At 36.8% G+C, this 17,554-nt stretch overlaps 1 protein-coding gene across 3 annotated transcripts in view; it reads left to right on the forward strand.

The window, feature by feature from the left end:
* The first annotated feature begins 1,511 nt into the window (after positions 1–1,511).
* LOC117390034 (hexokinase-1-like) overlaps positions 1,512–17,554 on the forward strand; it is a 28,607-nt gene continuing 12,564 nt past the window's right edge. For 2 of the 3 annotated variants that reach the window (XR_008648905.1, XM_033987705.2), the window contains exons 1-7: positions 1,557–1,855; positions 7,133–7,295; positions 11,693–11,841; positions 14,162–14,281; positions 15,390–15,485; positions 16,036–16,135; positions 16,869–17,052. Coding sequence is in view for 2 of the 3 variants with exons in the window: in XM_033987705.2 (XP_033843596.1) it covers positions 1,793–1,855; positions 7,133–7,295; positions 11,693–11,841; positions 14,162–14,281; positions 15,390–15,485; positions 16,036–16,135; positions 16,869–17,052 (875 nt within the window). In the remaining variant the exon portion in view is untranslated. Of the gene's footprint in view, positions 1,856–7,132; positions 7,296–11,692; positions 11,842–14,161; positions 14,282–15,389; positions 15,486–16,035; positions 16,136–16,868; positions 17,053–17,554 lie in introns of all 3 variants that reach the window. The other variant, XM_033987782.2, reaches the window with a different exon arrangement.

Here is a 17,554-nt window from a genome sequence, read left to right on the forward strand (position 1 = left end):
ACCTCTAGTGTCTCTAATGCCCTCCAACTCTCTCATTCGCTCTCCTTTGTCTCTTTCTCCCTTTCTCACTCCTTTTTCCCTTTCTCTCTTTCTACTCCTCTATCTGCCTATAACTTTCTGTCATTCTCCCTCTCTATCTCCCTCTATTTTTCGTCACTCACTCCTGTCTCTCTCTATACACTTCTCCCACTCTCCTACTCCATTTGTCCTCTCCTATCTTTCTCTCTAGCTTTCTACTCTCACCCTACATCGCTCCTCTGTCTCCCTTTGTCCTTCTCTCTCCCCTCCCCCTCTCTCCCCTCTCTCCCCTCCCCCTCTCTTTCCCATCCCCCTCTTTCCACCATTCCACTCTTCCTATCTTTTGGAGAAGTTGTCAGCAGTGACGGTGAAGCTGATGGTTTTGGATACGGGTGGATTTAGTCTCAGTGCAGAGGATCTAGGTTTTAGAACTGTTAAGTTTGAGGAAGCTGTGAAAGAACCAATATTTAATTTCTTTCAAGTAGGGAGGGTACTGCTAATGTCAATGATGAACTTTTTGTCTTATGATATAATTGTACTGAAATGTGTATTTAAATGTGTGTTCACCTGCCCAGGGACTGCAGATGGAAAGTAGCAGCTAAATCTGGTACAAATCATCTCTTCTTTTGTAAGATTAATTAATTTGTACATGGTCACTAACAAATAAAGAATAAAGTAAGTAAAGTTGTGGTGAGCTTCATGGACTGGTAGAGCCGGGTGTCATGTGCATATCAACGGAAACTGATTTCAAATTTACGAAACATGTGGGCAAGGGAGAGAAGGAAATAAGAGTGGACCGAGAACAGAGCCTTGGGGAACACCAGCGGAAGAGAAATTGTCATGATTTGAAGAATTTGAACTATTAATTAATTTGGATTACTTGATGGGGATCAGGCAAATAGGATTTGAACCAGTATAGAGCATTTCTTTGAACCTGTTTAGAGTACTTCTCTTTTACTCACTTCCTTTTCTGCCACTCTTTCTCCTCTAGTCCACTCCAACTTCCTGTCTTTGTCTCCCTATACCTTTTCTCCCTTCCTCTCCTGTATCTACCCCACTCCTCCTCTCCATCTCCATCCTTTCCCCTCTCTCCAATTTTTTCTCTAATCTTGCTCCTCTCTCTCCTGTACCTACCCCGCTCCTCTCCTCATCCTCATCATCCCTCCTTTCCCCTCTCTTCTCTATTTTTCTCTTGCTTCTCTTCACCAACCTCCCGTTTCTCCCTATCTCTTCCCATCCCTCACCTCTTCCCTCACCCCCCTCCCTTTCCGTGAGGCAGCAGGATCCTTATGACATCACTGCACTGCGTCCTGCCCCGCTGCACGTCCACCCGTGCCCCCTCCCCCTCTCCCTCTCCCTCTCCTCTCTCCTCTCTCCCTCTCTCATCTCACGCTCCTATGTTTATCCAATCACGCTCTTCGGTGGGGGCTGGGCATAGCTCCACTAGCAGCACAAGCCTCATCCACCATTGGTCTTCCTCTCCAATGCAAGCACAGGAAGCCGGTTTCCTCGTGGGCGGGCCTTAGCGGGGCTGACCCAACCTCTATGCGTTTCCAAGTGTGTGCGCCTGTCGCAGGGTGTACAGGCACGGCCATCTCTTGCTTGCCTGCTTGCTCCTTTTTAACCTTGCAAACAGCTTAATACATCATCCATTGTACTGCATCTGGACCTGTTTGTACAATAGGGGGATAGGGGGACTGCAGACACTTTGAAATACAGGCTTTTTTTGGTTTAGTCTTTCTCTCTTGGCTCATTGGACACTGACAGCTCCAGGATGATAGCCGCTCAGCTTCTGGCCTACTACTTCACCGAGTTGAAGGATGATCAGCTCAAAAAGGTAAGCCTCGTGCTAGTATGTAGTATTGCAGTAGTAGAAGTATGCAGCCAGTACTGGTGTTTTTGCATGGTATAGTGACATGTCATGGAAATCTACATGCAGACTGACATTGAAACATAATGACAGGGGATTTGGGAGTAAGAACAAGTCATAATTTGTGTAAAACAGGGTAAAATGGTTAGATTTGGGTACATTTTGGCAGTAGTTTTTTGGATGTCCTTGAACAGGCCTAGACAGGGATGGTGTGCCTCGCGTTTCCGGAGCAGTGGTTGCCATAGCGCCAGAAGCAGACAGGTGTCAGAGGAAAGTCGTGAGCTGCTTCTGTGGTGTCAGTGCACACTAAAGGAGAAAAACAAGAACATTTTGCACATAAACCTTATATTTACATAGCAATTTGAGTATGAGTTAGAAAGATGTTTTTATATTCAGAATAATCGTGTTGTATTATATTTTTAGGCTTGGTTGGCAAAGATAAGATGATACTTTATTCATTTCAGAGTGGGAAAGGTGTTACTTCCTTTTAATACACAAGTATCAAGTGTCAAGAATTAAGTTAGTAAGAAGTTAATTAAGTAGAGGATTTTGGTAGGGATATTTGCAAAAAAGATATGATATGACAACCTTTTTTTATGCTATGATGGGGAATGGGGAATATAAAAACACAACAGAACGTCGAAAAATCAAGATAAACAGCTAAAGTACTATTTGTAATGGTCAAATGTCCAAAATCAATAAACAATTTGCAGAAAAATCAATAAAAACGTATGTGCAAATACCGTATAAATTCAGATATCAGGTCACATATCTGTTACACGTGTCTGTTACAAACACTTAAAAATATATATAAATATATTATGTAGTGTTTTTAGCATTCAGTATGCACTCAATATGACTTAGTAAATAATTTAATATTAGATGCCGGTAGTTGCTTCTGGCTAAAAGAAAAACTGAATAAAAAACAAATAAAGCCAACAGAACTGATATCTTTGAGGTAGGAACGTGACAATATTGCCAATATCAGATGTTGCAATATAAGAAATCTCAAAATGTTATCAGAAACTTTCACAATGTCAAATGTTTAGCTTCTAGGCCTAGAATGCCCCTTATTGTTAGAGCTGCTTGGTAAAACAGCTAAGAGACTTCATAGAACATGATAGTTTGCTCTATCCAATGCGGCCAACGTGATGAAATAACTAGCGTCTCGTACAAAATCAGATGGTTGCACTAAAATTATGTCATTGTGAGAGAATAGACAACATCCCTTCCACAACTTCTCATTAAACCATAATAAATATTGAACCATGAATTGAGTACTTACTAGGTGTTTTTTGAAAAGTAGTTAGATTTGCACTGGTTGTATCAAAAGAGAGAGGAGGAATGATGCAACCACAGGCATCAGGAGATTAAGGACATTCTGCAAAAGGCTCTACCAAAATTAACTATAAAAGGTTTTGTACAGCTCCTCAAGGTATTCATTAGAGGTGGGTAGCATTTAGAAAATAATAATGTTTACCACAAATCTTTTTTAGAGTGGAGTCGAATATGCTAGAGGTTGTTAGAATTTGTGGGTTTTTATGCCAACTACAACCTTTGTCCTCTCTGTATTAATGAAGGTTCTGTATGGAATTTGGGTTATTCTGAATGTGATTACAGTGTGCTGGTGTGAATGCACCGATAGTAAAGTCATTGCTGCTTGGTTGCTAAATACAGTCTTTGGTAAAATTCACAAGTTTTTTGTTTCTTGCTACTTTTGCAGAGGGGATTGTGGCTATATAGTTTTGGCAGAGGTGACATTGCATAATCTGAGGAGGGCAAAGGAGAGGCAGCAGCAAGGGCATTACTGCTGTTTTGAATGGATCCCAAATGTGACAGGTACAATACTGATGCATTTGGGATACATAATGGCTAAAGCAAATGTAATCTAATGTTACAATCCATCTAGTTTATTGGCGTTTGTAAGAATAGTTTGAGTGTAGCTAAAGTAGCCAGTAGTAGGTGTTATTTTCTTCATCTATTAGAGTTTTAGATTTAACTAACTAACTTCATAAATTAAGAGTTCAATCTTATGTCTTTCAAAGGGTCCAGGGTACATTACAGCCCCATGTTCTTTATCCATTGAACATCAAATTTAAACATAGAAAATCCATTTTTGTTCCCATGTCTGACGTGATTATTGTGAGTGCTGTCTGTTTATCGCATCATTTTCCTGTCACCAGCTCCACGGCAGACAGAGTAAACGAGTTATTCTTAGGCAGATGTTTGGCATTAGTGAAATGTGAGCTCAACACAGTCTCTGGTTAAAATGGCAGCGTTTGTGACACTGTGAGTAAAGTCATCAAGCTGCACATGCATGGACTGAAGTGGCTCAGTAAGTCTCAAAACAATATATTTAATTAATAAAACAATAAAATAATGACAATGTACAGCTAAAAGCGGGAAAGATATGGACAAGGAACCAAACAAAGGGAGGAGCCAAAGCTGCAGTAAAGTAAAGTATTTTAACAAATACAAGACAAAATTTATAAGAAAGTGAATTGTTCTTAGAAAAGTCTCGGTGCTTTTTTCATTTAGTCAGTTTAATACATTAAACTTGAGTATTATACACTAAGCTAAGTATGTACATTCAACATGTGACACACTACAACATTTATGTGCCATGTCTGTCCCTACTAGAAGGGCTTTTACAAAACAACTAATTCTAATATTTGTTTTTTAAAAAGTGTAAAAGTGTTAAATTAACATGTAAATAAGGGAAGAACACTTTTTCCCATCTTGAGTATCATACACTAATTAACATGCCGCTCCATCCTCTGGTTCACTGCTGATTCTTCAGGTCCAAACATGAACTCCCCTCTGCCCCATCAGCTCATCCAAGCACCTCACAGGGTAATAACATGGCAAAAGTGCAGAGGACGATAGATTTGATTTATGAAATTAATTAGAATATCACAAGCAGGGGAGTTATTATGGGTGTGATCCACTAATTCTGATGTGGTGAATGTGCACATGTGAACACACCTAATATCAGCTATGTTTAATTATAGAATATTTTGTAATATTCTAAAATATAACTTAATTTAAAATAGTCAAGAGACAACACATCAAAAGCCAGCCCCATCAGTCTATTGAGAATTTAGGACTAGGTTTAGCTCTGGAACTAAACCCAGAGCTAAACCTGGACTGAAACTAGAGTTAGCAATGTGGATTAAGCAATTGGGCCAGGTTTGAATCAGCTACTCTCTGGTTGATGGGTGAATACTCAGCCAACTATGCTACTTCCCAATGCTAACATATAATCAAAAACACAAATAAATACTTACAATATTTCACTCTGTGTGCAGCTTTATCTCTCCTTACATTATAATCTTCAAATTAAATATCAAAGCATCACAGCCGTCTCTCTCTCTTCCTAACAAGGCCAGTACATTACATTACATAGGTTGATATAAATAGTAATTGTAAAGAGCAGGGTACAGTATGGCTACATTGCCCTGGCACAGAATAGATTTTGTGATAGACTGTACCCTGTGGCATTCACGGCGAGGTTACATAACTCCACCTCTATGGCTCAAATCCTCCACAGCCAGTTTAATTAAAAGGTTTACTATGGCACCAAACCAGGGGCAAGGGAAGAGAGGGGTATTGTCTTTTAATTGGGACAAAAGTGAAAATGTTTTTACAGTGTGTTGTAGTATTTGTTTTAAGTAGAAGTAGTTGGTTGTAGTATTAGTAGACCAGCACTAGTAATAGTAGTAGTAATTGTAGTTGTTGTAGTTGTAGAGTAGTGGTGGTAGTACTAGTAGTTTTAGAGGTTTATAGGTTTAGGCCCATTTTAGTCCAATCTTTGGCCAGGTTGAGTCCTAATTTCGTCATGGTCTGGTCCTACTGGTTCTTCATCATTTATGTTTAAAGATTTCGAGTAAATGTTAAGCATTAACAGATCTTACATATTAAGTTCTAAATATAAACCTTATGTTGAAACAGTGTTATATATTTTAGTGTCCTATTGACCAGTGACCTCTGCCTTTACAAATCAATGAACAGGAGCCAAAAAGTCAAATGAGGCTGTTAAAATAGGCCACCAAACGTGTACTTAACCTCTCCTTTTATAATACAATTCACGTAATTATTCTTCACTTCGGAGAAAGAAATTAAAGTTTCAGGCAATATGTTGAGCTATAAAAGCAAAAAGGAGTGATAAAATACGGAGGCGACAAGTAAAGGGATTTTGTTTGAATACAAATGAATATATATTAAGTTTTCTTTGTGGAGTTAAAAATGCCGTTGACAAGTAATGTAGACCCAACTTACACTGATACATATTTTTGTATTGTAGTTCTAGTGATGATTGATCCATTTAAATAATAATTGAATGTCTTGTGTGTAAATGTGTAAGCTCACATGAGGACAGCAGGTGTAAGATTTATTCTGTTATTTTCAGTGAACGCTGAATAATATTAGCAGCAATAGTGTTATCCTCATTTAACCTGACAACTGTGATTTGATTTTTATATTTAGCAATTTTTGCCATTATTCCCATATTATTTTCCATACTTTTTCCACATTCTACTTCCTGTTCCTGTACTGCCTATTGTTGATTGATTGCTGGCCACTTCCTAATCTAAAACCAATATTGATCCTTAGGCTGACACAAGTCCCTTCATTTCAGTAACCTCAAGTGAAACAATTTGGTGATTTGACAGGTTAGCAATTTAACTGGTGGGGCTGTTATATCGCTCTATAAGAGGACTCTGTTGTTACAGATATGGATTGAATCAATGAAAGCCATTAGCTATCGTAGAATCCTTGTCAATGTGAAATATAGTAGATGTGGGAAATGCCCAGACTTCCCTGTCCCCAGACACTTCCTCCAGATCAAGGTGTTCACAATTTAGTAAAGAGACAATACTACAAAACAATGTTATTCAAGAAAAGTATTTAAGAACTGTGTAACCAATCAAGCATAAAATTGATCTGACCATGTCTCTGACCCAAAGTACACTCAAAGTACACTCACAAGGTCATGGAGGTTCATGCAATAACAACTAAGTATACAGGAAAGTACTACAAACCAAAAAAACCCCCAATCATTTCAACCAATCAAATCTCCAGCTAATTCACTTCAAACATTCCCCTCTCTGTTATTGTACATATATAAATGCTTATGATCCAAATAAATTACTTCACTAATAAGAATATTGGTTGACCAAGCTCCCTAATGTGTATCTGTGTGTTATGATTAGTTTGTTGTCTTATGTCTGTGTTGTGTTTTTGCAGATCGATAAGTACCTGTACTCGATGCGTTTCTCTGATGAGACACTGAAGGACCTCATGAACCGCTTCAGGAGGGAGATGGAGAATGGACTCGGCCGTGACACAAACCCCACGGCCACAGTCAAGATGCTGCCCACCTTCGTCCGCTCCATCCCTGACGGATCAGGTACACAACACAATTATTAGTACTGTAAAAATAAATAAAATAAAAACTTTGACAGTACATTGATGCCCAAATTCAGGCTTGATCCTTATCACATGAAAATCACAATTTGAACAATCAGCAAATCACAAAGGCTGCAAGTACGGAGTGACATAATTTCACTCACAAACAAGATCCAAAAGTCTTACTCTGCATAAAACTCTGCTAACCCTGTAGTTTGCATCTGTACAGATATGTTCTGAAATGTGTTTCTTGTGTTAGTTTGCTACTTTATATTTCAGTCTGTTTGTTAGTTATTCTGTATGTGTTTAAAAATGTGAACTTTGAACCGGATCCTGCTATTAAACCATAATGCGCAAATCTAATCGCAATTGCAATGCTTCTCAGAAATCGTTCAGCCCTGCCTCACATGTCTCACAATTATGTCCACATAGTTTAATTTGGAAAAACTTTGTAGAAATAAAGGTTGCAATAGTTTTTTAATAATAATAATAAAACAAATCTTTATAGTCCGTTTTACCCAATGGTTTGCAACATTTTAGACATCAGTATCATTAAAACAAGAAAATATAATAATTGGAATAATTGGGAATATTAGTGAACAGATTTATTTGCCTACCACCTGAGTTAGGTGGTTGTATCTGTGAAGACGATACCTATCTGGACAATAGCTTACTTTGTATGTTTTTGGATAGCAGAAACTAGAAGAATTGCAACGCATAACCTTGAGAATATAACCCTGGAGTTTATGAGGTAAACCAATAGATAAACACAAAAATGAATGAAGGCCAAATATGGGTAGAAGGGGTTTGTGTTTACAGATGCAGCCACTTTTGCATTCACTTTCTGCCCCAAAAAACAAAAAACAAACACACATACTGACTAGACTGAATGCTACAGTTTAGTGTTACTAGATTCATTCCTGAGTGCGATGGTTTGCTGGATGCCTCTCCTCACTATTCATTCATTCGCAAAATTGAATAAATAAAGGATTAAAATGTATAAATTGCCATCTGAATTCTTAAGTGATGTCTGATACTGTATAAACCAAAACAAAACAGCTTTGCCTAAATAAAAGTGGAAACATTTTGAGACGTCTTGGTCCAGTAGTATTACATTCATTCATAGGACCAACCAGGATATTAGCTGAACCAATATTTGAGAGACAGTGCTTGATACGATATTGGTCCGTCCAAATCTCAAACAGGACTATTTTAAACTGTAGGTGTACACAGTTGTTTATTAGTTCTAAACAAGGACTAACCCAAAGGAGGATCAAAATAAATAACAAAAACTGGCACAAACTTCGAAGTCTCTGTCAGCACAAATAAACAAAATGGAGTGATTGTTGTCAGGACTCGTCAGCTCAAAAGTTCCAGAAATAAATGTCTCATTCATTTTTCCCATTTGTAGTAAAAATGTGTTTGCTCTGAGCTAATCAACTACATGGTAACTAATGGCCACAAGACCTATAATTGTATTTAAAATATGTTTGTAAAACTTATAAACCACTAAGTTATCAAAGCATTTCACCAAACCTTGCATTTTAAATGTGCTTTTTGGACTCAATCAACAGTGTTTTTTGTGGACAGTAGTCACCACAAAATGTCTATGGGAAAAATGAGTGGAAAATTTACTTTCAGAACCAAAACAGCCAGTGAGAATTCCAATGGTTAAAAATGTGTGTTGATCCTGCTTCACGGAGGAATATGACTCTAAAACTGTCTATCATATGGCTCTTTGTTGTTTAATGCTTACAGGTTTGTGGACCCAATCTCTAACAAATATTTCTTATAATAAATAATGAAGGAGTGAATCTCCCATAGAGTTAGACCAGACCAACATCTGAGATTACATCAAACTCTAGAACATGTTTGGACTATAGAGGGATCCGTGCACCGTTATATAACTCTCTCCACAGACAGTGAAACAGTGGGTTCCCAGTGTGTCATTTCTGTGGCCTTTAGGAGAAAACTGCTGATGACTCTCTTCCTTTGTACAGCACTGGATTGGCCTGGTTTGGTCACTGTTGTTTAATGTGCACTGCCAAACACTGCATCATCCTATGCAGGCAACAGAAACACAGAAATACAAACCTCCTAATGGGACCTAATTCTGGAGATAAAAGAGATTAGTTGACCTAAAGAAGTGGTGATCCATTGCTTAGTAGAGCTGGTACAAATGCTCAGGTGTGTTTCTTAGAGATGAGCAATATATTAGTTTTAATATCAGTTTCTAACTATTGCTCTAGGTTATTTCTGTGTCCTGTCAAATGCCCATGGCCCAAAGAACTCCAAATAGTAACAGTAGAATGTCACTGCACGGCTGCTGTCTGGATGGTATTAGCTTTAGCGCTTTAGCATTGTCCATCCCCTTGACCGCACTGGAATGAAACTGACCCCATTTTGATATGTAAACGCTGGAGAGCAGTATGCCCTGCACTAACGCCCTTCTGCCAAATGTCTGTGCATGCAGCTCAATATACGAGTGCACAAACTCCAAATGTGATAATCCATTTGACTTTTAGAGCCAGGTAAAAGACAGACGAGGGACAACAAATGCATGTTTTACTAGAGGGTAGTTAATAGAAATTTTACTGATTTGAGACATTTCTGTAGCACTTTATATAATATAACTATATAACTAGATACACTATAACCTTTCTGGTGGAGGTGCTTCTTTTCATAGAGATCATATTGCTTTCCCTGGAATATTCTAGTGTCAAAGTAAACTTATCTATTTACATGGAGACAAGCTGTTGACACCACTGTGAAGTTACAGGTCAAATCTGCGGAGAGGAGACCCTGCATGTATTTCCTAGTAATAAAAATGAAAATGAATGGAAGATAGATAGCTTAATGCATTACTGTGAAACATTCCAAGCAGATGAGTAACATCTCCAGGGAGACAAGCAGGCAATAGACCATTCTGGGATCCAGAATACAAACTTCTTCAATACTTTCCAAAGATGTGAGTCTGATCACCAGTGAATCTCCCTGTTTTCAAATGGGTGTGATTGACAGGGGGACGAGCCAATTGGGGACATGGATGGTTCTTTCGTTTTGGAAAAAAATAAAGGAAAAAAATCATGGATTTCTGCGGAATCAATGAACAAATTACTAAACTCTGTTAATCTGAGGGGAAATACATTTTATTTTATTTGTAAATCACTGGTGACCAATGAGCTCCATCGTTTCACTGAAAAAAAACAAAATAACAATGTGATTACACAATTACGTTTGACTGGGCTTGAGACGCAACTAAAGACATGAGGACCATGAGGACCCCCCCCCCCCCCCCCCCCCCCCCACACACACACACACACACCCTCACCCACACACACACAAACACACCCCAACACACACAAACACACAAAGTTTAATCTCCACTAAGAGTATTTGACACTGACATTGCTATTGCCTATTGGTAGTGTATTTCTAGCCTAACTGAAATATTCCTAGCACTGTCTGTTCTCCATATAAGTTGTAGCTTTCACCTCTGGCCTTCCCCTGATCCTCTTGGATCTATTGTGGTGGAATCTATTTTTAATCTAGGAGCTGTGTCCCTGCTCTGCCCCGGGACGTCAGCCTGAGGACTATTTCTGGGTCTATCCACTGTTTACCAACAGCTAAAGACAAACTTGACTTTGGCATCAAGTTAAACAATGTTATTTGTAAAACGTGTTACTACGTGGGATTGTATTTGCATTTAGGCTTACTAAAGTACACAAACATAAGATTTTATCTCTGATAATGCAGGTTTATTGAAATCTCTGATCCCTGCAAATATGTGTATTGGGAGACTACTTTATATAGAAATGATACACTGTAAAATGTATGAAATGATTTCTATTGCAAAGTTAGTCAAGTTGTGATTCATTAGCATCAAATTATGATGAATTATTTATTAATGAATACATTTGGATACAATAAAAGACACTTCAATTTGCAACCACAACCCTATAGAGACAATAAAGTCTACTTTCATAATGATAACTGGGATGTTTTTGTACGTGAAAGAATCATATAAATGGATAAATTGTGAGTAGGGCTGAGCGATATAGTGATAAGCATTTAAATGTGATCAGTATCCAATGACGATATGCCATTTTGGTGAAATTGTCCTATTGTGATACAGTTATTATGTATTATACACTTTTCCCCTCGACTCATCTTATTGTTCAGCCTCTGTCATGCTCTGAGTGATTGACAGGCAGATTTAACCAATCACAGTCAAGAGTGAACCCTCAGAAGCAGCAGACGGCTTTAGATACCTCCAAAAGATATTAAGAGTACATGAATCTAGATCACAATCTAGGCACTTAAAAATCCTAATTGCTGGCTTTCAGGTGACTGGTATAATTTATAAATCTTGTCTTGATTTTGTGTTTATTTTCACAGAGAAGGGTGACTTCATTGCTCTGGACCTGGGTGGGTCTAACTTCAGGATCCTCAGAGTGAAAGTGACACAGGACAAGAAGCAGCCGGTTCAGATGGAGAGCCAGGTGTACGATACTCCAGACGACATCATCCACGGCAGCGGCACACAGGTCCTACAGTAACAACAGTACTGTCTATAACACATTGAAACCAGTATGTTTTATTTAGTTATTTATTTGAAGAGGACAGTTCATACAGTAACTACAGTCTATGGCCTGTTACGATAATTACTATAACGACTTTTCATTAAACATATATGAGAGATTTTTGGGGGTCAATATTTAAAGTGGGTACTTTTTCTTTGTTCTAGTGGTGAATAGGGCTGCAAGGTATGAGAAAAGTATGCAATATTCACTAAAGGGTTGTCAGAAAACGAGATTGATACTAAAACTAGTATCAAAACTAGATACTCGCATACTTGAGCAGGTATCAGTACTAAAAAGTCTCATTCACAGGACCTTTCCTGAATAGCTTTAGAATGATCGTGAGCTGTTTTAGGTATAAGACACATAGACTAGTGTAAGCCCACGAACTACTGTGGAACCTGGATGGCAGAGGCATTACACAGATAAAAGGACACACAATTGCATTACCAAAGGGAAATATTACTTGAAAATCATGTTCTATTGGCTTAATGCAGTTTTTTTTTAAAGCTTTTATTATCATTGTAGAATCGAAATCAGTATTAAGTATCAAGTTCTATTCCTTTGTATCAAAAGTGAGTTTGAAATTTAAGTATTGCGACATTTGTGATATTTTAATATATATTTTGCTACAATAAGATCAGTTAAATTAAAACAAAATATGTGCATGCCTTCATTTACTAGTTAAATTGTTTAAAAGAAAAAGTAAACAAAATCAAGATGAACCAAAGGAAAGTCATGAATACAATCTTCCTTTTTATCCATTTTCTTTTCAAAAACTGTACATTTCTGCAAAATGGGAAACCTTGTGTTGTTATAATATATTTGCTTACTTGCAGTGTCAGTTATTGTATCAGCAAATTGTGATATTTACATTTTTGCAATATACTGTGCTGTACTAAAGGGGAACTTTCAATATTTTTTTGTACTACGATAAGATTTGAGATTGGGGTTCGTTGCATATTTAGTCAGTATCATCGTTTAAAGTCTATATTGTCTTAAGCAATTTATCACACTTCAAAAACGTGTTATTGTGACTGGCATATATGACTCACTGAAAGCCTGCATGTAATAAACAGTAGTGATGGTCCAATATTTTTACTGCCAATACAGATCTGTCTAATTGTCTTTATAAATAAGTAATATTTGCCAAAATCAATGTCAGGATTTTTAAATGTAGCCTATAGGATGACTCTACAGCTCCATAGACCTAACTCTACATATTTTAACAGTATATAGTTTAATCGAATAAAAGGTTTTGTTTATATAATTACCATTGAAATAACAGAGAAAGCTTTTTTTTTAAAACATATCATATCGATATACTGACCCCTGTATCAAATTGTGAACAAAATAGTGTCCACCATTTTATTTTCATCTTCTAGCTTATTCCTTTATTTAAGTTGGCAGTAATTTAACAAATACGCCTGCTGTACTATTATTTAATTCTCTAGTCCCTCTTAGTACAATACACATGTAATTGGTGAAGTAAAGAAAATGTCATGTATAAATTATTACAACCATCAATTATAACCTTATTATTGCGGCTAAGTGCTGCACTAATGGCCTTCTGCAGCTGTCGTATAAGTGTAAAATTACCCAGATCTAAACCAGACCAGTGACTTTTAATGGGGAAAGATCTCCTCCGTAAGAAACAGCTGGAGACCGAGGTGTAACTTAATACCACAACAACAAATTTGAACGATCAGTAGCGGGTCGGCAAAACAGAAAAAAAAACATAATGGGACAGCTGCTGGACAGAAACTAGATACATCAACAGATTTTTGACAATAGACTGCAAGTGGAGATGGAGATGGAAGATGGGCTATAAAAATGTGACTCTCTATGAATAAAATTGCTGGTGACAACTGGTTTCTGAGCAAACTGGAGTTAGTGTATATTCTATTACATTATAGACTGATTATTTTGTCTTTAGGAGATTTTAATGCAATGTGTAATTGTGTAACAAAATACAAAATCAGATTAATCAATCATCATGCATTTAGCAATTGAAAAACTTTATTCCTAAAATTACCATTCTTACCTGTAACCTGGCCTGGTGACATCAGCTACTTGTCTCCATTGAAACAGAAAAATGTATAACTAAAACTAGCAATAGGTAACTGTAAAAATACATTCTAATATAATAAATCTCTTGTGTTTAGTAGTTGTTAGTTTTCTTCTTATTCCTCTCTTTATTGTCCATAAAGCTTATATTCTACGATGATATTTAATACTATGTTGTATGATTGTTATTTAACACTTGACACTTGCCTTGTGCCTGCAGCTGTTCGACCATGTGGCCGACTGTCTGGGCGACTTTATGGAGAAACAGAAAATCAAAGACAAGAAGCTCCCAGTGGGTTTTACCTTCTCCTTCCCCTGTGCCCAAACCAAATTGGACGAGGTAAACACCAAATATCTGTCCTTGCACAGACAAGAAATGTGCCATCAGATAACACATTATGTGCAACTAAAACTAATAAGTTTGTCACGATAATTAGTAGATCGACTTATCAATATATGAAAGCTAGAACAATATTTTTTCTTTTCTATTTCTTTGCACTGATATGATAAGATTTAAGCTGTAAAAGGTTGAACTAATAACTTCTATAACACATTACTGATGTAAACAAAGTACTAAAGTGTTTCATTCTGCTGTTTTATTTATTGCAGCTCAGGATTTTTTAACAGTATTGTACATTGAGAATAGTTTCTGTTGTTTAAATCTGATCTTTGGTTATTGTGTCACTGCCATAAATTAGTTTCAATGTTATTGTTTATAGTCTATAATTACTTCAGCAATATATCAAACTTCAAAACTTGCTATTGTGACAGACCTAGATTTCAATGATTTCTCTATTCAATAACAAAAATGTTGTAAACAAAAACACAGTTAACTAACTTAATTAAATTATATGTGCTCATTGTACCTGGCCTTCTGCAAGGCCTGGATTAAACATTACTAATAAAAATATATTTGGTCTGTACTAAGGAGCAACAAATGCATTGTAAATATTTATCAATCAAAATCTTTCTCAACAATTAAACAAAAACAAAAAAGTAAATGTAGGATTATCACATTGAAGTTTAAGCAAAGGTGCAGTACTCGGTTACATTTATTATTTACATTTACTTCTCCTCCAGTTTAACCGTATGACTGCTAAAGTTGGAGGATATGCCCACAATAACAACCAATCGGGTAGTTACTTTTAATATGTAGTATCTCTATTGTTTGTTTTTCTCTACACATTGTGTACATTTTGCTGTAGTAATTTCCCATAATGTAATTCAATGTACTCCAATTATTGTGATGTAAAAATCTACTTTGCATTAACGAGATACATTCTTAGACGTGTTAGAAATAGATCAAAAACTTAGTTGACCAGAGACTAGACTTTGAAATGTGCTTTAGTCCATCTCTGTGGACAGAATACTAAAAATACAGGCTTTAATCTGGCCAACGTTGTGTCAATGTAACTAAAAGCAGTGCTAATAAAGCGTACTGTTTGCAGGCAGTTTTACTGACGTGGACAAAGAAGTTTAAGTCCAGTGGTGTTGAAGGAATGGACGTGGTAAAGCTGCTAAATAAAGCTATCAAGAAGAGAGGGGTGAGTGGTGCTCATTTACGTAATGATTTAATTGATCAATGGTTTAATTTGACTGAATTTTACTTTTTTTTATTATTTCTCATAAAAAGTAACATAGCAAACTATTGGGTGTTGTCATAAGAACTGTGATAAGAACTGTAATAGTAAAGTTTCTATTGTAATTTAGAGATGAATAAATTATAAAGCTTACAAGTAAAAATCCTGAATAGACATTATGTTAAAGCTATGGTTAAAGGTATACTCCGCAACTTTTCAAGTGGGGTTCACAACCCGCTTGTCTGGAAATGCTAATGTTTTAAAACACCATAAAAATATCTGAATATTATATCTTTAATTGGTCACTTTTGATGCCAAACTGTGGAACATTCCAGGAATGAATACCATCTTCATAGAGACAAGCTGAAAGTCACATAGTAAAGAAAGTAAAGACTAATCACATTTTTACAGCTCAGAGGTTATGTTTCTAAGATAAAATGTAATAATAATTTAAACAAAAATAAATAAATTGAATGTCCCCATGCTCATAGTTCATATATTCTGTGCATTTCAGGATTACCAGGCTGACATCATGGCTGTGGTGAATGATACAACAGGCACCATGATGACCTGTGGGTTTGACGACCAGCGCTGTGAAGTGGGAATTATTATAGGTAACAACACAACAGTTTATTATAATAACATTAGACCACAACAAGTGCTAGGTGAGGGCACCTTATCTGGACAGACAGTGTCCAGATACTCCACAAACAATTCTAATGATGGCAAAAAACCTGTCTCTACATATTTCACGAGAGAAAGAGTCAGTATTTTAATAGACCCAATCAATATTTATATAACCATATAGTAGCTACTCTGCACTTTTATCCCAGCACAATGACTACAGTTCAACAGAGATGGCGCCAAAGACCAGAGTTACAGCACTTATAAGGAACAAACAAACAGGCATAGTTGTGTTTTTTTCTAACCTTTGCAATTAAATATTTTATTTTCATTGGACTGAAAATTATGTTGCATCGATAATAGCAGTCTTTGCAACTTGCTAGTTGCATTCATTTAAATTTTAGATTTGATTTATGGTGATCATCTAAGCCCTGGTGGAAAGGACTTTTAGCCAGAAGATATTGTTCAACACATTTTTTTCAAAAACAGTGAATCACCGATAGTCTACTCATGGATTTCAGCTTCCTGTTAAGCAACATTTTGAGGGCTTTTCTCAAAGTGAGTGATTTTGTTTAAAATTGTTAATTGCTATGGCAACAGTACTAATTTTTCATAATTCTAAAACCCATGGATATTCTCCTGCCACCCATCTGAAATGATCACATCAAATTCAAGATTGACATTTGGTCTTGAACACGAGCCGACTGTTCTGTTTTATTTCAGGTACTGGTACAAATGCGTGTTACATGGAGGAGCTGAGGCACATAGACCTGGTGGAGGGGGACGAAGGCCGCATGTGCATTAACACAGAGTGGGGAGCGTTTGGGGACAACGGCTCCTTAGAAGACATCCGCACAGAGTTTGACCGTGAGATCGACCGAGGCTCCGTAAACCCAGGAAAACAACTGTGAGTCAAGATTATAACAGAAAGGATGTTAGTAGGCTATCTAAAAAGTGTTTTTAGTGAACGTGTTAAATGCTAGTAGTCTAAACTCAAACTAAGGAAACGTTCACATTTCACAATTGTCCTTACATAAAATTTAGTTGAGTTCAGTTGAGTTCCAGTTTGCTCCCAGTTTTCATATGGTGATTGTGCAATTGTGAATGCACCCCAAATTAGATCATACACCAAGTTGACAATTGTAATTTTATTAGTGAATCTAAAATCTCATTTTACCTCACAACAAGGTCTGGAGTTCAAACTCCGGCCCCTGCTGGTAGGACTGCGCAATATGACAAAAAACTAAAACAACTAAAGTAGAGAACTTGTTAATAATAAGCTTCTTTGAGTAAAATTAATGTAATGGCCCAGTCAGATCCTAACGCAGGGAATGATATGGGAGGGGCATATTTTATGCCATTAGAAAAGGTTAAAAGTAATACTACTTATAATAATAATGCATTAGTTT

The sequence above is a fragment of the Periophthalmus magnuspinnatus genome, chromosome 1 (assembly GCF_009829125.3).
Source record: "Periophthalmus magnuspinnatus isolate fPerMag1 chromosome 1, fPerMag1.2.pri, whole genome shotgun sequence".
NCBI lineage: Eukaryota > Metazoa > Chordata > Actinopteri > Gobiiformes > Gobiidae > Periophthalmus > Periophthalmus magnuspinnatus.